The sequence below is a fragment of the Podarcis raffonei genome, chromosome 1 (assembly GCF_027172205.1).
Source record: "Podarcis raffonei isolate rPodRaf1 chromosome 1, rPodRaf1.pri, whole genome shotgun sequence".
Lineage (NCBI taxonomy): Eukaryota > Metazoa > Chordata > Lepidosauria > Squamata > Lacertidae > Podarcis > Podarcis raffonei.
Window position 1 is genome coordinate 91131993 of NC_070602.1, and position 26289 is coordinate 91158281.

The window sequence follows — 26289 nt, forward strand, 5'->3', positions numbered from 1 at the left end:
TGACAGCTGTGATGGCTGTGCAATAACACGGCATTATGATGTGACGATCTGAGAGAATTTGTCGCTGTACTGTCAGGGGTCTTGCTGCATCGTTATAGTGTTGCCTTTAAACTGTCAGGATGTCTGACAGAGATGCCATTGTCTTGGCTTGGTATTGCAGTGTTCGTTTCATTGCAAATTTTTGACGCTTGCTTGGCAGGCTTTCAGTAAAAAAAAAAGTTTCACAATAATGAGATTCCCCACCCCCCACCCCCGCTCCATTTCATCAAAAATGGAAGTCCATTGTGTTTCAGAATCCTTATACTTTTCTTTAAAACAATAGCAGCAAGAAACAAACAGACCCCAAAGATGAGTGAGAGGATCTAACCAAGTTCAGTGTCAAAACTACTCCAGACTCATGTTGGATGCTTTCATATTTGCTCTTTCTTTTCTAGCTAGGAGCAGTTCCTATATCAAGCTACAGACAGTGTCTTTATTAGAAGAGCCTATCAGCTTCACTTATTTCTCTGCTTTCTCCCTGAGATGTGTCTTATTTTATTTTTAGCAGTATTATTAAGCAAAATCATTCGCACGTTACCCATATTGTATTAGGTGATTACATAACATTGAAAATGAAGCCAGATATACAAGCTAAATACAGATTTAGCAAGCGGAAAACCTTTGCAGTACAAATATACCATTAGAAATGACAACTTGGCAGCGCATCTATTTGTATGGATTTGTATAGAACAAGACACTTCTACATAAATATCAGTAGGTGGAAATGCTAGTTTCTGCAAAAACAAACAAACCCTTTATTTTTCAGCTACATGTGAATATATGGCCATTTCTGGACCGAGATAGCCTGACCCTTGTCCATGTGCTGGCAACCCCCAGATTGGATTACTATTGGATTAATATGTTTTTCAAAAGAGGGGGTAGTTTTATGCCATCCATTTTCATATATATTATATTCACCAATACTTTGAAAAGCTTGTTTGATTCTTTAGTGGGATTTAGTTCCAGTAGTCTTGTTTGCTAGCTTGTGCAGTAGCTAAATATGTTCATTGGGTCGTATCCATTGGGTCTATCTGCTGATGGAGAGAATCTGTTAGTGAAAGGAGGGGAAGCAATTGATAGCAATTTCTGCCCTCTCCAGCTGCAGCTCCTGCTTCTAAATCTGCTCCAAATGGTTGGGGAATCATCTAGAAACAGATTTAGAGGGGCATTGGTGAGTGATAATATTTTATAACATACTGATTTTAAAGAGGACCCCCCCTTGGGGTGCTACACACTGTAATCTATATGTATTCATGTTTGGTTACAAATGTTTGGCCACCGAAGAGGAAGTTGCTAAAATACATGTGGTTGATTCATCTAAGGAGTGAACCCTTTTTTTTTAATGTTGCATTTGGCCTATATACAGAATATAGGAATGCTTTCTTAACACTGGTATGTTGTATATATGACACATGGAATATGAAATAATTATTTTCATGTTTGTAAATTCACCATTGAGGATTTTACCTTGACTTTGTCTCTTTGCAGTTGGACTGTGTTAAGGAGAGCAGAACTGTTTTCTCTTTCATTTAAACACAGCCACAGCAGTTCCCTTTTTGAAGGTAAACTTGCTTGCCCAATTACTAGCTCAAAAGAAAGTTAATGCAAATTAATTCTAACTTCAAGATTTTGATTTGGCCACAAAGCTTATTTTTAAAAAATAAAAAAATCAGGTGTTCTAGTTTGGCTTTCACAAACTTTAGTCTTGAGGCAAAGGATAAGTAATTGATTATTTCATAACCCCCTCTGTTGAAATGTTCTTCTTATTTTCTTTCATAGTTTTGGTTTCAGGCTTGTTATGAAAAGCTTCATACTCTTAGATTGAACTCTCAGAGTTCACTATGTTGCTTGGTACCTGAAAATAATTAGCTGAATATTGGAAAAGTAATGTATAAACCTGAGCACAGAGTATAGAAATCGATCAAAATACATCTCTTACCTTAGCCAGTCTTAAAAATGCTTTCCTATCGGTCCAAGTGCGGAACAAAATTGTCTTGCTCTTCTCATCTTTCATACAAAAGACATCTTGCATTACAGAATCAAACTTAAATTACAGTATTAGGCAGTGAGGGAAAATGCAGTTGCTCTTTGCTCCTTCTGGATAACAGAAACAAGAAGAAAATGGGGAAATAACGGGAACAAATGTTTCTAATCTCAGAGCAATTTTTAGAACAGATGATGGTTTGTAAGAAAGAGTTCCGATAGTCCTTTCAGGCTGAAATCTGCTGCAGTGATAACAAGACACCATAAAAAAAGCAAAATGCACTGATACTGTTGTGTTCATATTTTTCTGTCAGCTATATTAGCTGCTACAAATTTGTCTTCTAGAATAGTAGTAGATTACTCCATACATTGAACCATATCGTGGGTATCTCCTATCTGTCCGTCTCTAGGAAGATAAGGTGGAGATACACAAAAACCCCCAATGAAAAGTGGCTTAATTCTGACAGAGTTCATAAATCAGTGAATTAATACAAGTATGTGGTAGAGAGATTTCAACAAGGCTTCTGGTTTTGGTATTTGGAATGTATAAAGGCAGTAAATGCTGGGAAATGAAGAGGACAGATTGTCGGTGGTTGGGAGTGTTTACTTCAAACCTCTTCCAAAGTGAATTAATAATAATAATAACAATAATAATAATTTATTTGTATTCTGCCCTCCCCGGCCGAGGTCGGGCTAAGAGCCACTAACATCATAATTAGGTTACTGTCTTATCACCTAGCTTATACATCCCTCCATGGCGTCTGCTTTTATAGAGTGAAGGAAAATATAATAAGACAAACCTGCAAAACAAGTAAAAAAAAGATGTTTACTAGTGCTCCAGAACTGGTCTGTGACCGTAATAATAAAATTTATTTTATTTACTAGTGCTAAAAATTACTTTGTTTTTCAAAATGATCCTCCATGTCACACAACTTGAATAATGGATCTGCTAAATTACCCACTGGGAATTGTTACACACCCTGAGGTGAACAGCTAACTTGGGGGGGGGGGGGCTGCTTCAGTCAGAGTGTAGAAACTGGGAATCTAAGGCTGCAATCTCGTACCAGTTTACCAAAAGTAAGGCCCACTGAACTTAGCAGGACTTACTTCTGAATAAGCTATGTAGGATTGAGTTCCACATAATTTAATAAGTTTGTTTGTTTGTTTTGAACACTTGTTAATGCTCTTTAGCCAAAAGGGACAGGGAGGGGATAGAGAAAAAAGCAAATTTCGACACCAATTCTTAAATAGTAGATGCGGGTGGAGCCTAGGGCTTGCTGATCAGAAGGTCGGCGGTTCGAATCCCTGCAACGGGGTGAGCTCCCGTTGCTCGGTCCCAGCTCCTGCCAACCTAGCAGTTCTAAAGCACATCAGAGTGCAAGTAGATAAATAGGTACTGCTCCGGCAGGAAAGGAAACAGCGTTTCCGTGCGCTGCTCTGGTTTGCCAGAAACGGCTTAGTCGTGCTGGCCACAGGACCCGGAAGCTCTACGCTGGCTCCCTCGGCCAATAAAGGGAGATGAGCGCTGCAACCCCAGAGTCATCTGCAACTGGACCTAATGGTCAGGGGTCCCTTTACCTTTTTAGTTCTTATAATGACCAGCTGGTATTGGAACAGCTTGGGTAGGAGGCGTGTGATGGAGCTGGTCTTTTGGCAGAGCAAGCTGATTTTTCAGGGTGGAATGAACCCTGTTTCCAATCTCCTCATCATCATGCATACCTGCAAAATATCTGTGCCAAAAGCATTATTTGGCAATCCAGCAGATGGCAGCCCTATATATACTTGCTTGTTTACAAATTCAGTTTTTATCTTGCACCTTCAAGGTCCAAGAATTACCAGGTCAACTAACAGACAGTATATGAGAATAAAAGGAAACAGCAGCAATATGTTATTAAAAAGCATTGTGGGGAAGGGAATTCTCACCTGGTACCAAGCAATCTTCCAAAGGCACAAAAGCAGCACCAAAAAACGCCAGTCACCATCTGCTGCACGTCTGAAGGCAGGGTATCTGGAGGAGAACCTTAGATGATGATCTTAGTGAGCAGGCAGACTGGTATGAGAGAAAGCACTCCAATAGATATCTTGGTACCAAACGCTGTGTAGGGCTTTTAATAGGTTAATGCCAGCTCTTTTAACTGAGTTCAGAAACTACAGTAACTGAGAAACTAATGAAGATATTTCAGTACAGGTAATGGTGTCACAGTTTCCACTCTTAGCATCCTTTGGACACTCTTGTTGTGAGGACAACAGGGTCATTGCATTTTAAAGCCAGGGTTGTACAAGTCATTAAATGGCTTGGAATCATTTAATCAATCACAAAATCAGTAAAGGCTGTTAAAAGGGGCAACTAGTTTGGTCCAGTGAAATGAACTAATGTATGTGTTGAGAAGAATTAAGTCTGAAAGTCCTGCATTTAAATACCATGTCTATTTCATGCTGTAGCCACAAGGGTAGATGAGAGAGGATTTAAGCAGGGAGAACGTTTAGTGTTCCACTTTAGACAGCAAAACGTATTTGGGAGGGAGAGAGGGAGACCTGCTGCTTTTAGAGGCAGCAATATGTTGACCGTAGCATGGCTGAGAAGATGCATGGCCGGCAGGAGTGGGGGCGGGGCGCAAGTTCTGTTTTGGGTTTCTGACAACAGTCCACTTGGTAGAAGCAGCAACTTTTATCACTTCCCTCTTACTTCCTCCCGCCCCTTTTCTAATCAGAGAGTGAGAGAGAGAGTGTGACTTGCTGCACAACTGTCATCTTCTCAAACGTCTGCCTTTTCTATTTAGTACTATGTTAAGCAGTCACGTACCTTATTATTTAACATTGTGGAAACAGTGACAATTGAGGCTCTTCGGCATGTCATTCTCATTGTCTTTGTTGATTATAATGTTTTGATGGAAGGCTTTGGAACTTTACAGTCTGCTGTTTTCCCCATATGTAACCCTTTCTCTCTTTTGTTTATACATAGTGTCAGTGAAAATTACGTTTGCAGCTTGCATAAACCAATAATACAGCTTCATGCATCCATCATGCTGTGATTCCAGTTTGCACATACAACGCAATCTGAGTTCTGTTTTCACTGTCCCAATGTGTGCGGCAGTATTTGAGGTGGTTTCTTCGTAACAGATTTCCCTAGTACAAAATAACAGAGCAATTCCAGATTTCAGTCCAAAGTGATTTTGCTAATTTATGTTTTGTTTCTATAAATGATTACTGAAATGCATACATTTGTATGATGGAATGTCTTTCAATCCACCTCAATATAGAGCAGATAATGAATTCTACTGTATGTTGTTAATCTTCTTGGGGAATTTACATTAGAGAGGAGATAATTGACTACATTGGAAGCAGACCAGTATGTCTGTCCCTGCAAAAGTATGGCCATTGTTTAATTATTTGCTAAGTGTTTGGGGGTTTAGTTTTGCGTATTGCCAAGAAGGAGCATATGGCTGCCTAACACTGCATTGGCATGTTATTTCAGTGACAACAAGGCTGGAGAGATTGTATGGCCTCTGGAATTGTATATCAAAGGCCTTAGATTGTATAATTGGGCAAAGTTATTAATCTTAGTTTACAACAGAACTCTTAGCCTTCAGTATGTATGTCACAGCATAATGATAGATTCCCACCCTTTCTCCTCTGATATCTTTTTTAAAGTTTTGTTGTGAAATCCTTGATTACCTTAATGTCCCCTCCAAATAATAAATAAAAAGGAATTGACATGTTCATCAAACTTAAAGAACACATATGCCTGACAGTGCCTTGTACTTAAACACTACATCATAAAACCTTAATGTTTTGTCAGATTTTCTGTTCTCTAAATTCTAAACGGATTCAGTGCTGTGAGCGATTTAATAGCAGCTATGCAATCTTTTTTTGACAGTTCAGTATTTTTACCAAAAAGTTGGCATGTGTCTCCCCCTCCTCCTCCTGCAATTATTGGAGTACGAATGACATATGCAGAAATAACAAAGTTGCCTAGACTTTCCATACCCCAAGGACAGCTGCCTCTTCATAAACAGTATTCTGACTTCTTTGTGTGAAGGCTGCTGGGTTTATTTGAGAGAACCCAAATAATACAACAGCTTCTTACCAGCATATAGTAGTTTCCACACTGAATGTCATTAGTTAAGATTGACAAATGCCATTGCATTTCAAGTTGCATTTTAGAAAAAGGAGTATAGGAAAATCTGACTCTTCTCAGTTTGTATTACAGAATGTTTTTAGCCTGCTGAGAAATTACTTATGTATCAAGGAGACTGCACCAAATCAACTAATCTAACCCAATTAACTTTAAAATATTGGTACCATAATCTGTTAGGTAAACAAATTTAATCTCTTATATTTTTACCAATATTAGTAACTAATTAGTCATAGTTGACATTGACCCCACTCCTTCACCTGACTCATCTGGCATCTGGAGAGGATTTGGGGCAAAGGAAGAGGCAGATTCTGCTTTCATTCCATGTCTTGGAAATGCTCAGCAGCAGCGACAGTATTTCACAATTGTCTCCAAGTGTGGTATGAAGGGAGAAACTGACCCCCACCCACCGTGGTAGCTTTGTGCCTGGCCAGTAAATGTCTCGTGTTGTGCTTTCTCCCTAGGCTGATCCACGGAGGACAGCTGTTGAATGGATTGGCAGGCCCTACTGTCACTAGTGCTGCTCCATTCCTCTCCACTACATGGTTTTCACCAGATGAGCGTGCCACCGCCACAGCTGTTGCATCATTGATTGGTTACCTTGGTGGAGCATGCGCTTTTTTAGTAGGACCCTTCGTGGTTCCAGGACCGAATGGCACATCCACAGTTGCACCTGGAAGCAGCCCGGAGCATATCAAAGACCGCATTGAGGCTGTGTTGTACGCAGGTATCCAGAAGTAATTTCACACTTAATTTCATAATGTGCATCCATTAGGAGTTTGCTGGTGCCCTCTAGTGACTCATCTGAAAATAAATCTCCATGACTGTGAGCTCAAGAATGATTTGCCCTTAATTGTAAGAGCCAAACACTGGTTGTGGGGGGTGTAGCTGTTGATCTTACTGTTACCTTGAATATCGCCAGTCATTCCAGAGGTAATACCTCTTTCAGACTTCCCAAGCCAGACAGTTCCTCCAGCAAACATTTCATGAGATGGTTTAGTTCTGCTTTTTTCAATAACCGTTTTTCATAAGTCAGTAAAGTCCAGAATGAATTGCTTTCCTCTGTAAATCATTTTTAAGTTACCTTCAAAATATTTTTATTTTTATGTAGATTTTTGTCTACATTAAAATGGTAAGAAACTGCTTTATCTCAGTAAATAGTTGTGTTAGGCCCCATCATTTATTTTAGCCCAAACACAAATGCCTTAAACTGATTTTCACGAAATTCAAAATGCTGCCTCTGAATACACTGGACATGCAACTTTTTCAGGAATTATATTATGAGCAGTGTTTAGCAGAATTATAGGGTCCTAATCATGAGGTATTCTCTAGAAAAGAAGAATTGCTTTGATCTTTGATTTAAGAAGAAATGCAAAATAAAATCTTTATTAAACAAATGTGAATGGCCAATTCAAACTTAATTTGTTTTGGTGTCAGTGTTCACAGCTATCTTCCAGTGGTCAATAATTGAGCACAATTTGTTCCATTTTGGCTCCACTAGGCAGAAAATGCTTTGCCTCTGATGTATTTCTAAAGGCAGGCAGCCACAGACCTCCAGGGCAGCCACTAAGAAGACATTTCCCTTATTTATGAATGTGATACAAGGGTGGTAGCAAGTCTAGGCTGGGATTGAAAAGGAACACAAAGGAAAAGTAGTCCGTAGATTGTAGCTCTCCCCCCCCCACCCACCCCATAACAAGTTTATATTAACAAGCAGATGCTGACTGGAGGTATGCTGGCTGTTTAGCTGTAATAATAAATATTCATTCATTCAGTCATTCATTCATGTTGACTGGAGTGTTGTGTTAATGCAGAAATATTAAAATGTATCCGTTAGGCATGTGTTTGTATTAGTTGATAGCTGGAAAGTTACAAGTAACCAAGGAAAGAAAAGTAGTTGGTTTTTCAAGAGGAAAACTTTGACATCCATTGGTTTCCATAGCTGGGAACTGTTTAAAATGCATTCTCACTTATCACAGAACGCTTTTTCTTCTAGCTTTTCGCATTATGGTTATTGATTCTTTAGTGTAAAGAAGCCAATATTTATAGGGCATTGGGACAACCTTATATATTAGAATTGGGCAGGGAAGGCAGTTGGGCCAAATGTTGTATGTTCTTGTAAATGGCTGCTTGAGATTAATTTGGCTGCCACTAGGCAGGTACAGCTGAATAAAGCTGAATGAATTTATGTAGACCTGCTTGCTGGTTTTACTGAAAACATTTGAGTTGAATCATTGTTTCTTCATTGATGTGACTTTGTATAAAACTCTGCGTTGGAAAAGCTATGCGATTTGTACCATAGTTCTCTTGATCAGGTTGCGCCTACATTTTTGAACATGGGATGCTAAAAGTGAACACCAGGAACTGGGAGGTGCTTCGGTTGTTTTCTGTTGCACATGCTTCCTTTTGAAGCATCCTTAATTTGTCAGATACAGGATACCAACTAGGTGCCACTTCTGTCTGGTCTATCAGGCTGGTCTTCTGTTTGGATTCAACTTTAGTGAATAAATGACTATTGCCTTCGTTTTTCATATGTTCTAACCTCCTCTGCTTCATCCCTACATGGTTTGTCCCTTCTGCTGACACATGCTTTCAGACTCTATTCTTAGATTTTAATTACTTCTGTGCTAGTATTGGAACCCTATTTGAAGCTTAAATTTAAAGCCATGGATGGACTCCAAATAGCATATTAGGCTGCTATGAACCCCATACTCTTGTTGTTCCTTCAGATGCTCACATAGCATTTTGGACAGGATGCTTCCTTCCTGTTGCGCTTTTCACCTGAAATGGTTTTCCTGCACTTTCCATTTCAGTCACTTCCCCTGCCCCTTGTTGCTTTCTAGTACTACACAGTGCTTTTGCAATTAATCTTCTACTCCTAAAATTCTACTGAGAATTTATGTAGGAGTTTAGATTGCTAAAAGCTCTTCCCCTACATTGTCCCAGTAAAGCTGCAGTTTATATATTTAACTCGGAGATTGCAATTTGCCACTTGTCTACATGGCCTGGGGTGAAATAGCAATTACTCAGTGAAGGAATAACATTAGGTGGTGGTGGTGGGGTTGATGGTGTCCTAGTTGCCTGTCTTTTAAAGTTGAGGCATTCTACATCTCTTAGCCAAGGGAAAGATCAAAACTTTGCAGTGGCGGTTGTCCTTTAAAACCTGTCTCAGGTGCCTGGTCTTATAATACTGGGACTGGCCGGAACAACAGAGAGAGTGGACCCTGTGAGCAAAGAGTACTGTATGTGTTTGTTCATTCCTTGTATTTAGTTAGATATTCAGATGTATGTGTGTATGTATGTATGTATGTATGTGTATATGTGTGTATGTATGTATGTATGTATATGTATGTATGTATGTATATGTATGTATGTATGTATGTATATGTATATATGTATATATGTACATATATATATATGTATGTGTGTGTGTGAATACACACGTACACGTATGTCATATTCTCTGCTGTTTCTGTGCACCAGGGTTCACTTTTTAATCAATATGTGGATCAAATCGTATATTCTGTGAATATTCAAATTCCTTTCCTGTTGCACATCTGTAAGGTGGAGTCCCTATTGCCTCTTCTTGTTTGTTTTTTGCACCTGTGGATAAAGATTTTCCAGAAGCGATTTGAGCTGAGATCTGTTATTCCAGTGTATCTGAACCAAATTTGAATTGCTTTGGTTTTGCACATGTATTTGCATTGCTGATATTGTTGAGTGCTTTGAGGTGTTTCATATGAAATGATAATAGGATAATAATAGGATGATGATGATGATGATGATAGCAGCAGCAGCATCTACCATAATGGTTTGTTTTTCCCTTTGTATTCCCTTAGAATTTGGCTTTGTGGCCTTGATATTCTCTGCAGCCCTTGCCTACTTCCCATCACGTCCTCCATTTCCACCCAGTGTAGCTGCAGCTAGCCAGAGGCTCAGCTACAGAAGAAGTTTTTGTAGGCTATTAAGGTATGTATACTTTGGCTAGCTTGGTACAGGAGGTCATGGCACTCCTGCCCTTTTTATAATGTTTGTGGGTTTTAAAATAATATTGTAAGCTACAATATTAAGTTACAATAGGTATTGTAATGTGTTGTATTGTAAGCTACAATACATACTGCTTTTCCAGGCTGCAGTCTTCCACAATTTTGAAATTACGCAGTCTCAACAATTACTTTGGTACAACAAAATGACATTATATATATATATTTTAAATAACTTTTATTAACTGGCCAATCACATCAAATTAAATCATATCACATAAATTCCGAATTACATAGCCAAATTTTAAATTTTGTTGGGGGGACCCATATTTCAAGATCCGAAGGGGAATTCTGATCATCTTCTTGCTGCTGCGTTAATGTCCAAATCAGTCCAAATCAGTCCAAACAGAGTTCATAATTCTATCCCATCTTATCTTGTTGTTTCCACATCACATCTTGTTCATATATTTTCTCTTTTTTCTTTATGATCTCTTCCGATAGTCTCCTTAAGCCGATAAACACCAATAGTAATAATAGTCCTGTGTGAATTTTCTGTTCTTCCAATCCTCAAATCGAGATGGTTTCCGTATATCATCTCCTTCATAGATAACATCACTCTTTCCATCATAGTCTCGTAAAACTGTCGCTCTTAAGTCCCACTGAGGAGTTTAACCCACAATATATAAACAGCTCTATTTCTCTCTTTCTCCTCCCAGACTCAAGACCTCCGACAGAGCTTCCCAATATGGCGACGGCATTTTTAACTACGCCATTCCAAAGCTCTTACACACTCCACGCTCTTCTTTAAACGTGCTTTGGTTCGAAAGTTTATCTCCACACAGCCTTAAATCCATAGCTTAAGTCCTTAAAATGACATTTCTGACTCGTGCGGGGAGGGGATTCTTGTTTAATCACATAAGAAAAGAAGGGAAAGTTTTTCCCCCTCCCCCATCAGTCATTTGCCGTACCTTGTCTTGGCGTGTCTTCTCATGTTTTATTCTTATCTTGCTTAGTCAGAGATCTCTTCTGTTAGCAGTCTTTACTCCCCCTTCTTTTTTGAAATATGTGCATTCCTTTCATCCAAATTGTTTCTTTTGAAGTTCTTGCAGCTAGTGGCGCGAATCAGGGACGGCGTCCAGGAGTGCCGAAATCCCACAGGAGGGCTTTGTGCCTAGTGCCCCCATCTCCACAAATTCGGGGGTGGTATAGGGCACAGCAGGCAAGGGCCGTCCCCCCCACAATCCTGGGGGGGTTAAGGAGGCTAATTACCCCCATCATAGCCTCCAAATTACCTCATGTGGGTCGGAGAGATGTTATTGTCAGCCATCTTCCAATGCACCCCCTAGTGGCCCCCAAGGCTTCTCGGCCTTTTGGCCAAGATCAAGTGTAGTATCTGTTCTTATCAGTTTAATATCTGATATGTCCTCTATTTGAGCACTATATATTAAATGGATTTTTGGAGCTGAGAGATGGAATAGGGGCTTGCTCCGTCCACTCCATGCTTCGACCTGGTATTGCAGTACCTCCAGGAACGGTGCACCTCCCTCTGGGGGGACTAAATAAATAAATAAATAAATAAAAAATGACATTATAACAGAAAGGCATTTTAAAAGCCAGTGAAACAGATTAGTTTGTTCATGTTGACTAAGAAGCTGAATCAGTTCTCTATTTTTAGTGAGGATTTTGTGTATCTTCATCAAAGCAAAATGAAGTCTCCTTACTAGTGTTGGACTTGCACCTTGCCAGTCAAGCCTAAATTGTGCAAGGAAAATGAACTATGCAGCATTTGTTGTTTTAAAAAGTTTTTTCTAAAACTGTAGGGAAATACATTCAGGGATAATTTCTATAGTTCTTTACTTCTAGAGAAGTTAACTTGAAGGTGGTCTGCTGAGCAAACCATGAGGAGTCAAGTGTTATTTTCTGAGTGTGAACTGAGTGGGTAGCAAAATGTATCTGTTACTTAGTATTGATGACTGTTCTGCCCTCCTTATATAAGTAGATTGACAAGAGGAAACAGAGACTGAGAGATAAAAACATGGGGGGTGATCCTTTCTACTTTGGGTGGCGCACCAATGAACAGAGTGATTCCCCCATAAGACTTAATAATTCCTGTTTATTCTCTACTTAACCTAAACTTTCAAATATACCTTTGGAAATAATCTCTACAAGCTTACTCTTTCTTAAGGCAAAAACAGAGCTTCTCAGGGAACCTTCTTTTGCAGACAAACCTGTGTTCTATGCTTTTTCTACATGCTCACAAAATTATGCCATACGCCCTTGCTATACACTAATACATGATTCCTCATTTATATTCTCATCGTTCCCTGACACGCCTTGGAAACTCAAGAGAAGATAATCTCTCAAATGATTTATTCTTCTTCCCAGAGAACTTGAGTACTGCAAGGACAGAGAAGAAGAGACCCTAATTCCTCTGTTAATTGTGGCTTATATTTTTTGGGTCCCAAAATGGAATTAGCCAGTCAGTAGAAACTGAGGAGTATGCAAGATACTGTTTTATATATATAAAGTATCAATTTCCATTTAGGACACTTGGCACCATTTTTGCTGCTGTCACCTGAGAGCCAGCCTCCTTGTCTGCCTGCGGCCTGTGTTGTAAAAATGTTACTGTCAAATAAAAACCTGAATAACAGCTGGATCTGCAGGTGGAATATAAAATGCCTATTGACAGGGTTCCATCTGGGAGCTATGTTAATAAAATGGATGCTTGTTCATAATATTCTAAACGCTGAATCTGAGATCCCTGTAAAGTTGAATGGAGAACTACAAAAGTTCAATTTTACCAGCTTTTTAAAGATAAAAGAAAAAAGAATACACTCCTATACTTACATACTGAATATATTTCTGTCTATGAGGCTGTAATTTGAAATGCTGGTCACGATTAATAATGTAAGAGCAGACTAATTCTTTGTTGGCTATTTCCCTTTTAAGAAGCCCTTGGAACTTACTCTTTCATTTACCTTGTACTATATTTTCCTGACCTTCCAAATGCTGCTTCTTAATTTTTTGTCTCTTGAGTAGATGTGTCTGTGTGTAACTAACCTGTCCCTGGACGGATGTTTTAAATGGTTTTGGGAGAATTGTGAGGGTAAAATGGGGAGGAGAAGCATCTACACCACCTTGAGTTCCATATATAAATGAAATAAATAAATACAGATAGTGCCTAGTATGCAAATTGTGTATGCTGTGCAAATGTAATAATCTCGAAAGCTGTTGCCTTCAGAATTCTTCATGTGCTATCAGAGCGTATACTGGTCAGGTTTAATCACGGCATTGTTATTTAGAATCTAGACAATGAATGAATAGTGCAGAAGTTTTTCTCTTGAACTATTGTAGTTACTGGCCAGTAAGTGATTCGCATTGAGCTGCGTGTTGTGTTGTGTAAGCTCGTTTAGGAATATGCAGTGTTGTTGTTTTTTTGGATATCAGCAATACGCTGCTGCTGTTCCATCCTTGCTTCAGTGCAAACTGGGGTGTTGGTGTTGGCGATTCGTCCTCTGTGCATCCTATTCAGTGTCCTTTCTTTTCTATTTGTAATATTTGTGCTGAAGTGTGCATCAACATCGATGTCCGTGTTGTGTGATCAGTGTGATCAGTGTACAATTTCATTAGCTGTGTAGGCTTGTTTGCCTACCATATTTATCTGCCACTTTTCAGATAAATGTCACAGAGTAGTTTACATCAAGGCTGGGGAACCTGAAGGCCCACCAGATGTTCTTGGGCTAGCTACCATCATCTCTGGTTATTGACAGTCCTGGTTGGGCAATCATATCTGGTATATGGTTCCCTAGCCCTAACTTACATAAAATATTAATTCAGTAAGTACTGCTAAAACTATGTAATAAAACAATAAAGACAAGCAGCAGAAGGAGAAACCCTATAGAGCAGGGGTGTCAAACTCAAATTCATTGGGGGCCGCATCAGCAGTTTGGTCACCCTCAAAGGGCCGGTTGTATCTGTAGGACTATGTGTCCACTCAATATAAAAACAAGTGGAGGTTTCCTGAATGCATGTAAAGTGAAGTTTTCCTGTGTAGAACGGCCGGCGCCGCTAGAGGGCAGACGTTCTCTGGCTTGTAGGCTGCCGCGCATGCACTGAAGAGGCGGCTTTCTTGTGTCAAAAAAAAAAGCGATAATAAGAGGTGAAGGCTGGTGGCCGGCGGCGGCTACACGGGCCACATGACGAGGTCTGGTGGGCCGGATTCGGCCCGCGGGCCTTGTGTTTGACACCCGTGCTATAGAGAGTCAAATTTCCTCTCAGAGAAGGATATTAAATAAATGGTATGTGTTTTGGTTTCCTTGTTTTCTGAGTGGAGTCTTGCGTTCACAATAACTGGTTCAAGGATCGTATTGGGTTCTTGTTATGTACCGTAGGTGGTCCCCACTCCATTGTGTCCCCCCACCACTAGCATCGCCTCTGATTCTTCTGCTGTGTTTGCATTGGCCCACCATTGTAGTGTCTTCAAACACTTTGCTGAAGCATGACTTGTGATGCTGCACAGGTGGAGCTGCAGGCATTGCACTTGGTGCTGTTCACCCAGAATGGATGAGGCTGTTTATCATAGCTATTAATGGAAGGTGTTTAATCATTTTTGTCTAGAGTAAGTAGCTTATGTTATAATTGGTTGTAGCAGAGTGAATTATTTCTTCCTTAAGAAGCAGGAAGCTAGAAGTATATGACTACTAAGCCTTAGTATTTATTTCTTTGTGCAGGATTGCATCCAGCTAAGTAACTGTGTACATGGAATGGTTCTGTGAGCATTCCATGAGTGAAACTTTCCCTCCCTCTGCTCCCCTTGCATATACTCCAGATCTGCTCTGGGGATTCTTCCAACCCTTCGGGGCAGATTAGTGGGTATGGGGAGAAGAGGGAGTTAGTTGTTAAATTTCTTCAAATATTACTTCTAAATATTACCTTTATTTTAATCACTTGAGAGAAAGATGACTGGCTGTAGCTTTCAGTAGGTTGGTACCATGTGTTTATGTTTGTGTGCATTTTAAACAAATAGATTATAAATTATATTCTAAAGCTTTACATTGGAGAAGATTAAATTTGGTAATTTTTTTCCTTATTTAATAGTTATATCATGTGGCATCTCAATTCAGTCTTGGTATATAGCTACTACTAAATAGTGGCAGGATCATTGCCAACATCATTTACTGGTTATACAAATGACCAATTTTTTCCCAGCTCTGTGAACCATTTCTCCTATGCCTAGAATGGATCTTCTACCTTTTCTGTACCTAAAATAGTTTTAAACCTAACTAAATGCAGCAGAGATTGATTGCATTGCAAAATACTGATGCTATAAATTACAGCAGGTGCGGTTGGAATTCCAGTGGATAATAGTGTGTTTTGTGGTTACTTATCTGGGAACACAAGTATGTAGGGAAATAATAAGCTTGTAATACGTCCAACTAATTAACTTGCCATTTCCCCTTTACTTCTTTTGTTACACCTCCTTTGTATATTACAATAGGTATTATGTATGAAGTACAGGTTGTCCATAGTAATTTTAAGTCAGAGAAAAAGTATATGTGTTATTTAGTTTTGAACTAGACTGGGCAAGCATTTCTGAAATTTCTTTGTTTTGATATCATAGGCTTCCCCTACCCTACCCTACCCATCTCTTCATCCCACTTTTTTGCAGGGTTTGGGTGGGTTCTCATACCTTCTTGTATCTATATCTTGGGGAGATGCTTGAACTGAAATCCCGGATAGAAATTCAGTATACTGATTCATTGGGGGGGGCGGTTACAAGCGGTTTAGTATATGAGGTGTGGGAAGAAAGAAGGAATCCTAATAGTTTAAATAATTCTGCCATCTCAACGGACATGTTAGTAATTTTGAAAAGGTTAAGCAGAGAATGGAAAGGCATGAGAACACGATAAGTCTTCCATTCCCTTATTAATAAGAAAACCAACATGAGCATTTGGTGAAGACTATATTTATAATGCCTTTTATGTCAGAATAAATGGCTTGGTGCATGGTGCAGAATCAAAAGGTGTTTCCATCTCGTTGCTACGTGTGAGAAGAAATTTGAAAGCAGGGCTGTAAAGAGAATGCCATAGCTGCATTATGTGTAAATTGCATTGAAACAGTTCTTTAGAAGGAAATTAGCATATAGGTGATGAAGGTGATGATAAAATCTGGGGTTTGCAACAGCTGATCATGTCATTTCTGTGAAATTTTGCTTGAGTCATTACTTTTGTTTAAGGATTTTTTAAAAATTAACTGTTGCTCTTGCAGCAGGGCTCTGTTTTGTGGAAGCTGACTTGTTGGTATGGGAAGCAGTTCTGTTCTGCTCAAATAAAGCATGTGTACAAAACGACACTTCCCATACCAACAAGTCAGCTTCCACAAAACGGAGCCCTGCTGCAAGAGCAACAGTCCCCATCTGACCTGCTGACCCATGCTACTGTACTTAACAGAGAAAAGACAAATTCTTAATACAGAACATAATACTGATTTACGGGCCATGCCTTTAGTAAATCATGGACGGTAAAACTGTATGATTCCCTGCAGTTTTCAAATGGAAACAGTTGAGAAGCATATACTTCTTTCTAAACAGATAACAGCTTGTTGTTTCCTTCATTTACAGTAAAGTTGTTTCTTTGGGGCTTTTCTGTCAGCTCTTGCTTACTTGACAAGGTGATGATGATACAGCTTTCACAGCTTCACCTTTAGTGTGCAGTGAAGGTGAATTGTTTTTAAGAGGGGGAAAATGCTGAATCCCTTAGCACAGCTTCTTGGAGTTGTCTCTCTGTCTTAATGGAAAGGGTAGTCACTGTTTCCAAATTCCTTTCTTCTTCCCTTCCCCCTTCCAAAGGCTTTCAGGTGAATAATTTCTATAGATTTATTTGAATACTGCCATTTTTTTGAGATTTTTCTCCTTGTGCCGTAGACCATTTGTAAATCACTGTGTTGCTAGGCAAAAATAGAGATTTGGAGAGGCACATTTGTGCAGGATATTGTTTGCCATTTCAGCATATCACATTAGTTATCGTCGGATGTAAGTGAAGCTGTGCTTCTTTCTTCCTCTCACGGTTTCAGTAGGGCACAGGCATGACATATTTGAAAAAGGTTGAAGAGTTTTCTGTATAGCGCACTCTACCAGGTAGTTTGCTGTTCGGCCAGGTACCCAACTCAACAACTGTGTGTCTTCGAGCCAAGTTTGTCACACGTGTAGTAAACACACAGATGTTGTTCTTTGATGGATGAATAGAGTGTACTTGGCAAAAAATCACTTCCTCTGTTTACTATTTGGTAAACAAATAGCTAAAGAAAAAGAGAAGAGTGCAATTAAGCAGATGTTTCAAGTGCTTACATGTATATTACATTTTACCTCATTGGCTGTTTTTAAGAATAGCACTTCAGCTCTTACCATTCCACCCAAGTTGGAGCTAATTCTGTAGAATTAAGCAGCAATCGGAGCAGTGAGGGGAGAAAATGTAACTGCAGACAACCTTCAGCATGATTTAGGATTGGTCCTCAGTTATATTTTGATTTTAAGCTAGCTATCCCGTAGCTCATGCTGCAAAAATAATATCCATAATTTAGGGCTCCATGTTGCTATGGATCAGGGATCGCTCCCAACACAACAATCCACCAGCTCTATAGCCATGTTCCCTGCTATTGATAGGAGTCTAATAGGGTGGAAATGCAAATGGAGCTGCAGGCAGAAGCCAGTTTCTGTTTGTTTTTCATGCTGGTGTGTAATCAAGGAACTGAGGTGTGTCTGAATAGTAAAAGCAACAAATAATGTTGAAAAATATTATTTGTTACTAAAATATTTTGCTTTCGGCACTTAATGAACTGATTCTTGTTGTCTAACAAACGTTAGCACTCAAGGCAGTTTAATAAAAATAATAACAATGTTGAAGGCAAGGAAAGTCTGAAGCAGAAACATGTCCTACAGATCACGCTGGAGTAATAATAATAATAATAATAATAATAATAATAATAATAATTTATTATTTGTACCCCGCCCATCTGGCTGGGTTTCCCCAGCCACTCTGGGCGGCTTCCAACAAAGATGAAAGATACACTAAAATGTCACATATTAAAAACTTCCCTGAACAGGGCTGCCTTCAGGTGTCTTCTGAATGTCAGGTAGATGTTTATCGCTTTGACATCTGATGGGAGGGCGTTCCACAGGGCGGGCGCCACTACCGAGAAGGCCTTCTGCCTGGTTCCCTGTAACTTGGCCTCTCGCAGTGAGGGAACCGCCAGAAGGCCCTTGGAGCTGGACCTCAGTGTCCGGGCAGAACGATGGGGGAGGAGACGCTCCTTCAGATATACTGGACCGAGGCCGTTTAGGGCTTTAAAGGTCAGCACCAACACTTTGAATTGTGCTCGGAAACGTACTCGGAACATAATTAATGCTTTTAAAATGTGGTGCCAGAAAGAAGAGCTTAGCAACAGCAGTGTGAAGTACAGTAGGAAAGCACCTTATTAGCAGCTGTTTCTTTGATTGTTCAGTCATATACTTGGAGGAGACTAAAAAGAGATCTTGCCTAAATTCCTGTCACAACGTTGTGCTATCTACTTGCTTAGCCTCCTGGCAAATCAGTTTAACGCAATTCATATACAGTGGTACCTCGGGTTAAGTACTAAATTCGTTCCGGAGGTCCATTCTTAACCTGAAACTGTTCTTAACCTGAAGCACCACTTTAGCTAATGGGGCCTCCTGCTGCTGTTGCGCTGCCGGAGCCCGATTTCTGTTCTCATACTGAAGCAAAGTTCTTAACCCGAGGTACTATTTCTGGTTTAGCAGAGTCTGTAACCTGAAGTGTATGTAACCCGAGGTACCACTGTATTAGTGTTCTACAAAGTGAAAGCACATTAAAGTAAATGCAGGGCCCCAGTAGCACTGGGTGAATAAAAAAAGCCAACCTACGCACTTCGCCCTGCCTCATACATTCAGCTGGGGGCACCACTGAGCAAGCGACCATAAGATTGTTCTTTCCCTCAGCCTAATAAGCACCTCTGTGAACAATCCAATCACGCACAGTTCCTATTTTTTTTTGAGGGAGAGAAGCCAAACAAACTCTGTCTCCATAAGACACTGAAGTGGAACACCTGGGTTACATTGAAGATTATTTTGTGGGGATGAGGTGCGCTTGTAGTTTTTCCACCATACTATTTCAGCTTGTAAACCCCCCCCCAATGAATCAGGCTTATAAGACAAGACAAAGCAATTCCTTTCAACTCTTTAGCGTCCCTCAATATTTGTCCTGCTACAAATTTCCCTCTAAAATATGTGGTAACAACATCTGAACATGAGAGAATTCCATCCACAAGCTGTGACTTCTTGCAATAGTTATGTGACTGCAGAGGTACTTAACCTTTGATAAGCCTTCAGCGTTTATATATGGTGCTATTTAGATTTAGTTATTGATTTAATTCCATTTCTGAGTTTCCTAATAAAAGTTTTCTCTAGGTGACATGCACAGTGAAGTCGACAAAGTTAAAACAGAACAACTTGATAATCTTACACTGGCAAAACTGTTCCTAATTATTATTTTCCTTTCAGCAACCCACGGTTTCTGATGATTGCTCTAGCCTATGCTATACCATTGGGTGTTTTCTCGGGATGGTCTGGTGTTCTAGACTTGATATTAACCCCAAAGGACATAAGCCAAGTATGTATATGTGTATATTGTTTAGCTTCGCTTATGCATCATAGGTAAAATACTGGTTTTGTTACTGGTAACTGAACTAACCAAGCAGGATGCACTGGAGACTATGTCCTGCTTTTGTAATAAAAGTGTCAATGGTTTGGAGTTGAAATAGATGCTGAAAACATTTGCAGATAACAGAGGCTAAGGAAAAAGGATAACACTGGTGTCTTTTGAAATGTGTGTATTAACATTTATTTATTTTTAAACTAAATCCTGTAGAAATCTAGGAAGGAAATGTTATCAAGTGAAACTGATTGGCAATAGATTTGAGTTAGACAAAAGCAGATATTTAATCAAACATCACAAAATTAAATTATGCTATTTGCTGCCACAAGAAATGGTGACTGTCATTGTCTTAGATGACTTTGAAAAGGGGATTAGACAAATTAATGGAGAATAGGTCTGTCAAAGGTGACATAGAACTTCAGAGTGCTGTACCTCTGAATTCTAGTGGGTATTTTCTTATAGTAAGTACTATCTCCGTTACTGTGCTTGAAATAACACAGTGTTGTTCACTCTTAAATCTTTTCTAGGTGGATGCAGGTTGGATTGGATTTTGGTCTATTGTAGGAGGTTGTATTGTTGGCATAGCACTGGCAAGGTAAGTATCACAGTCTTACTTCATTTTATTTTTCTTCATTGCAATTGTCTTTTAGTTATACTGAAACAATACCCTTGAAGATCATTTCCTGTCATCTATGACAATTGTAAAAGAAGAAATGCTTTTCTGTGGGGGGGAAATAGGTTCATCTTCTAGCATAGCAATTTGTGTGTTTCATGATCTTTTTAGGCAGTGACTGCTGGAAATTCCATTTGCTCAGTCATCAAACTGAGCAGTTCATATTATTGTGTTTGACAAGTGCTCCCTATCCACTCCATCCAAAGGTGGAAAGAACCACTTAGGTAAAATAATCAAGGAACCATCAGTGGAGTTTTCCTACCTGTTTGCTTTCAGCTCCTCCATTACAGATGTGATGGATTCCTCAGCAGAATAGTTAGAGAAATTTGATAGCTCTGATGTCATGTTGAGGTTTTTTGTTTGAGAGAAGAAAAGTAGGGCTTACGAGTTGCAGTTAATTTACAAGTTCTCTGATTTATTAACTGCTCAGAGATAACAAACCCAAATATTACACTGTGGTTTGATGCTGGTTTGGTATCATATTTTGTTATCCTTACTATGGGGGGGGGAATTGGTAGAGCATCTAGCTCAGTTGGTAGAGACTCTTAATCTCAGGGTCATGGCTTTGAGCCCTACACTGTGCAAAAGATTCCTGCATTGCTGGGGGTGGACTAGTTGACCCTTGTAGTCCGTTCCAGGTCTACAATCCTCTGATTCTATTATCCCCTTGCCTTTAGAGTCTGCTTATAAGGCTTAAGAATTGAGTCTCTTGAAGCCACTGGTGCTTCAAATCCACAAGTTCTTTTGAGATGGGGCTCCCCCATATTATCAGGTCCTGCACCCTGTATAAGGCTTTGTCCTCCCAGCCCTTGTGGAATTGGGCTGCACAAAAATACTTCTATTGCTGTGGAGTTCGAAAATGATTTCGTAGCAGTTACAAAAGACATTAAAAGAGTATTCTGAGACTGAAAGCAAGTTTTATGTTTTAAAAATTAATCTACTACAAAAGGTCAAGATTTTACATAATAGGTCTGAGTCAGCAGATATGCACTAGCATCATCTTATGACTAGAAGAGGATGGCCTTCCAAGCTCAGTTTAAGAGCACAATATAATTTATGAGCAGAAGAAGGAGCTTCCCAGTATTTAAAAGCGTCTATAGAAGCTTGGAAATAGTTTTTAACATGATATAGGAGATTACTGTTATTGAATGGATGTTGGCACATTTTGGGTTGCTGTTCTGTGTCTTAAATCCCATGGTTGTCACGAGTTCTGCTCCCTCACCTCTGGAATCTTTTTTAGTATCTCCTCCTATTCAACAGCCATTGCTTATTTTTACATGTTTCTGGAAACTTAATTTAGAAATGAAGTTGAACAGACTTAATTAGAGAGTGAAATCTGTTGCCAAGATTAGATTGGCCATATTTGAACATTAGAAAAATCCTTGGGGGTTTGTGACCAGAATGTATTGTGGTGAGCCTTAGGTTCTTGTATTCTCCCTCCTTCACTCAAAACAGATTTGAAGCTTCCCATACTGGTTTGTAACTGTCCTGCCTTAACAGGTGTGGACTGTGGGTGGGCCCAAGCCCTAGAATCCAAGGAGATTGCCAAAGAAGACATGCAGAGACAACCAGGGTGATTCACAAGTATTCAGCCTAATTTGAAAACTTAATTCAGTGTCAGGAACAGAGGAGATTCAGTCTAGGCAAAAGAAGTCAAGGAGTCTAGCTCAAAGAAGGGGCTGATAAAGTCTGGCCTACCAGGCTGAGCCTAATCCCAGGCTGGTGTTTGAGGGCATTCTAAGAGCCCTTTATTCCCTTTATTCCAAGGAATACCTTTACTCCTAAAAAGGGGTTTACTCTTGAGTTGCTCTGTGACTTTTGGGCACCTACTTAGTTGTGCACCTGTTGTCTGGACTTGAATATTTAGGCACCTGTACTCAAGGTGAGGAGGGATATCTCAGCCTCTCCCTCAGACTCTACTAGGGGCTTATGGCACTCTGACCCTAAGGGCCCCTCAACAGGATTCTGTAGAGGCTCCATTTCAATTCTAAGGATCTTCAGTACTGACGGAAGGAAATCTCATCTGCTTCTCCCAGTCTTCAGACAGCTGGAGGTCCAGTTTGTCCCCTGTGGATTCTGTTTTCTGGATTGGGGTTGGGCATAGCAATAACAAACTTCAGTTTCTTGCTTCATCTGAGCTATTTATTTATTGGATTTATATACCGCCTGTCATCAAAGGATCTCAGGGCGGTTCACAACATAAAAATGCAGCATAAAAACACAAATAAGTAGCTTAAAGGCTGTGGAGTATTAATCAGCCAAAGGCCTGGTTGAAGAGGAACGTTTTCACCTGGCTCCTAAAGATGAAGGTGCTCTTAAATTGGCAAACCATTTTCTAGTCTTAAAATGACTAGTGCAGATATGCTGACTTCATGTAAATCCTGACCTTTTGTGATAGATTGATTTGTTAAATATGTAGCCTGGTTTCAGCCTCATAATATCCTTTTAATGTCTTCTGTAGCTGCTACGAAATTGGTTGCAAATTCCATAGCAATGTAGATATTCTGTGGACCCCAGTGCTGCCTCCTTCAGCCTAATCATTTCTACTTTTTCAGAAAAAACTAACTATCTCTTTCTGATTAAGTAGCTTTATAGTTTCAAACATAGGGTTTTGGGCACACAAGGAGTGGCAGTTTGCCACTTTTGATGGATGACTGCCCCCTTTTAGGCCTACTCAGCAGTTATCTATGTACAGTTGAATCAATGTCTGTGCTGACTATAATTTGCTGAAAGTTGTAATTAGGAAAATTAGCTAATGATTCTTGTCAAGTGTGACAGGCTCATGTATTTCAAAGTCAGTCCTGTGACTTACCAGGCAGGCAGCCTGGTACCTATTGTAATAGCTCAGTGTGGGGGTGCTTTGTGTTCTACCAGCTGCTAATTTTCTTACATCAAGCGTTTCCTTTTAGGAACTGTAGTGTAGCTTTGCTTCCTCCTAGTCTCTCAGTTCCTCCTTTCATCACACTTAAATCTCAATATAATTTCACTCTTGCTTATGAACATTATTTACCTGCTATATGGAATATGTAAAAGAAACTATATTCAAGTGTCCTTCCCGTTTTCGATGATGCACAAGCTGTCATTTGGATGCCAAACTATCTCTGCATGCTGTAGAAATGTTTTTGCGGGTGTTAACAGAAGCATGCCTGTCAAAGGAAGGCACAGTTGGAAAATAAGTTCTCAAATTTCATTATTTTGTTACCCGTAGTGTACCGTGTCTTCCTTCACATGAGATTTATGCCCTTGATCTTGCCACTCCAAGCCCCAGACCAGGAGCGTTGAGATAATTTATATGGCATGTTTATGATTGAAGAGCCTTCAATATTTTAGGCAGCTGGCGGGTATTGCACGCTTTCCTTAGCAGTGATAGACTAGACTGGTGGTGGGGAGGGGAGAAAAATCAACTTCAAACAGTGACAATCTCATGTTTTTGTTTTTTTAAAATCTGCAGAGCAACACAAATCAACCTCTCCCCCCCCCCGACATTTTTCTTGTTGCATTCACTAATGATAAGAGATATTTTTCAGATTTTGTCCTTCACAGCTCAGAATTTCCTTCATCTTTTAAACAGCAGCAAAGTCAAAATGCAGCAACTTTGTAGCATGGTGTAATTTCAATAGCAATGAGCAGCAGAGTTGACAGCAGCAAATTACTCGTAACTATAGGAGGCACATAATGCGAATTTTTTGGATAATAAAATCTGGGCCAAGCAGATCTGGGGAGCAGTAGACTTTTTGGTGGGAGGGGACATATCTTTGTGGCAGGAAGCATTTGTCTCCTGCTTGTCTATCTTTATCGCTCCTCTGTATTTAACATGGAACTAGGTGCTTTGTCACAATTATACCAAGAAAACATTGGAGAGGGATGGGAGAATGAGCGGCAGTGATGGGAAGCACATTGTCGGTGGAGACTGGATTAGGAGTTGGCGATAGTAGCTGTTAACAAGAACATCTGTATAGGCACTATATCACTGAATGCTATGTGCAGAGGAGAAAAATATTGGAATTATTTTTCCTTCATGTCTGATTTATAAGCTTCCCAAAGGTGTGTGACTGGCCACTGTTAACAACAGAATGGGGGATTGGTTTGACCAGCAAAGTACCATATTTTTCGCCCTATAGGACGCACTTTTTCCCCTCCAAAAATGAAGGGGAAATGTGTGTGCGTCCTATGGGGCGAATACAGGCTTTCGCTGAAGCCTGGAGAGCGAGAGGAGTCGGTGCGCACCGACCCCTCTCGCTCTCCAGGCTTCAGGAAGCTCGGGCTTCCCCTGCGCCAGCCCCGTGCCTGGGGGGGAAAAATTTTTTCCCCTTTATTTCCCCATCCCCAAAAAAACCCCTAGGTGCGTCCTATGGGGCGGTGCGTCCTATAGGGCAAAAAATACGGTAGTTCCTAGTGTCAAGCTAGGCCTGTGTGGAAATATTAATAAGTAGAGTGGAAGGTATTTTGACACACACAAATGGGAAGATTCTTCTCAGTATATGAATGATCCTTTGGTTCATGGAAGCCCTTTGGATCCAACCCACTGATTTTTTTAGTGGTAATATGTGGAAAATAGTAAGTTTCAAATCAGAGGAAATCTTACATGTATTGGTTTCCAATATTAAAAGAGCATAAAGTTGAGACAGGTTTATGATCATGTTTTGTCTTCAGTTTCATAATGTAGGTGTCTATTATGATCCAATGTGTTTTAGATTGTAAAACGCTTCTTTTAGGGGCAAGTATAAAGACAAAACCTCTTTTACAGATCAATTTTGAACAAGGTACTTATCTTAGAAACATACTGCTGCCTCTTATTCATAAGAAGTATTTGCTTCTTTTGGTGTTTTACCTTCCTTAAACTTCAATAAATCATATTAGAAATCACTATATTTCAAATTTTTGTAGCAATTTGGCTAAAGTTTACAGAATTTGTGAAGGGTTTGTTAATTGTGATTTGTGTTCCTTTCAGGTTTGCTGATTTTATCCGAGGAATGCTGAAACTTATACTGCTTCTGTTATTGTCAGGAGCAACTTTGTCATCCATCTGGTTCACTTTGACGTGTTTAACAACTGTCAGTCATCTTCCTTTAACTACAGGTATGCTAATGCCCAGCCTTGTCAAATAAATGGTTTTGGTAGCGGTTCTTAGATATGTGAGATGTTGGAAAAATAAGTTATATTGCAGATTAATTTTCAGTAAACTGTTTTAATTCTGTGGTGCTGCTGGGCAGGGGAGATTGGCATACATTATGGGATTTTTATTTTATTTTTTTGTTGTCACTTCTGAACCCCCAGCGCTACAATGTAACTCAAGCCGCTTTGTAATGTATAATGAAGCAGAGGAGACAGCTGTCAGAATTGACAGTGTAAGACCAATTCACATATGCAAGACTGGACTCTTGAAATCTTCACGTCCATTGACTGAAGTCATTATGTCCATTGATTTCAGTGAGTCTACTCTGAGTGTGACTTATTCAGATACAACCCATACATTAAGCTGGAAGAACTCCCTGTGTTGCCATAAACAAGTTAAAGTAAAAGAAAAGGCAATAAGAAACTGAAATTTTATTTAGTGATATAAAGCCAACAAGGGGAATTTTGAAGTTCATTAAACTGACGTGTCTTTGACAAGGTTTTCAAGACTCCTGTTAGCTGGCTATAAACATTGGTTAAAACAAGTGATTAATTCTAACCCTTTAGCCCGACCTGCTTGGAATTCCAGTGGATAATAGTGTGTTTTGTGGTTACTTATCTGGGAACACAAGTATGTAGGGAAATAATAAGCTT

At 39.7% G+C, this 26289-nt stretch overlaps 1 protein-coding gene and 2 non-coding genes across 4 annotated transcripts in view; all 3 read left to right on the top strand.

Annotated features, from left to right (window-relative positions):
* The window catches only part of SLC49A4 (solute carrier family 49 member 4), a 69158-nt gene that overhangs the window by 16862 nt on the left and 26007 nt on the right, over nt 1–26289 (top strand). For both annotated transcript variants that reach the window (XR_008332270.1, XM_053403757.1), the window contains exons 3-7: nt 6622–6884; nt 9997–10126; nt 19694–19802; nt 20375–20442; nt 25472–25599. Coding sequence is in view for 1 of the 2 variants with exons in the window: in XM_053403757.1 (XP_053259732.1) it covers nt 6622–6884; nt 9997–10126; nt 19694–19802; nt 20375–20442; nt 25472–25599 (698 nt within the window). In the remaining variant the exon portion in view is untranslated. The remainder of the gene's footprint in view (nt 1–6621; nt 6885–9996; nt 10127–19693; nt 19803–20374; nt 20443–25471; nt 25600–26289) is intronic.
* Nucleotides 11495–11685, top strand: LOC128403165 (U2 spliceosomal RNA). Its single transcript, XR_008327884.1, has one exon. It is a non-coding gene; the product is annotated as a U2 spliceosomal RNA (small nuclear RNA).
* On the top strand, nt 11959–12169 carry LOC128403192 (small nucleolar RNA U3). Its single transcript, XR_008327889.1, has one exon. It is a non-coding gene; the product is annotated as a small nucleolar RNA U3 (small nucleolar RNA).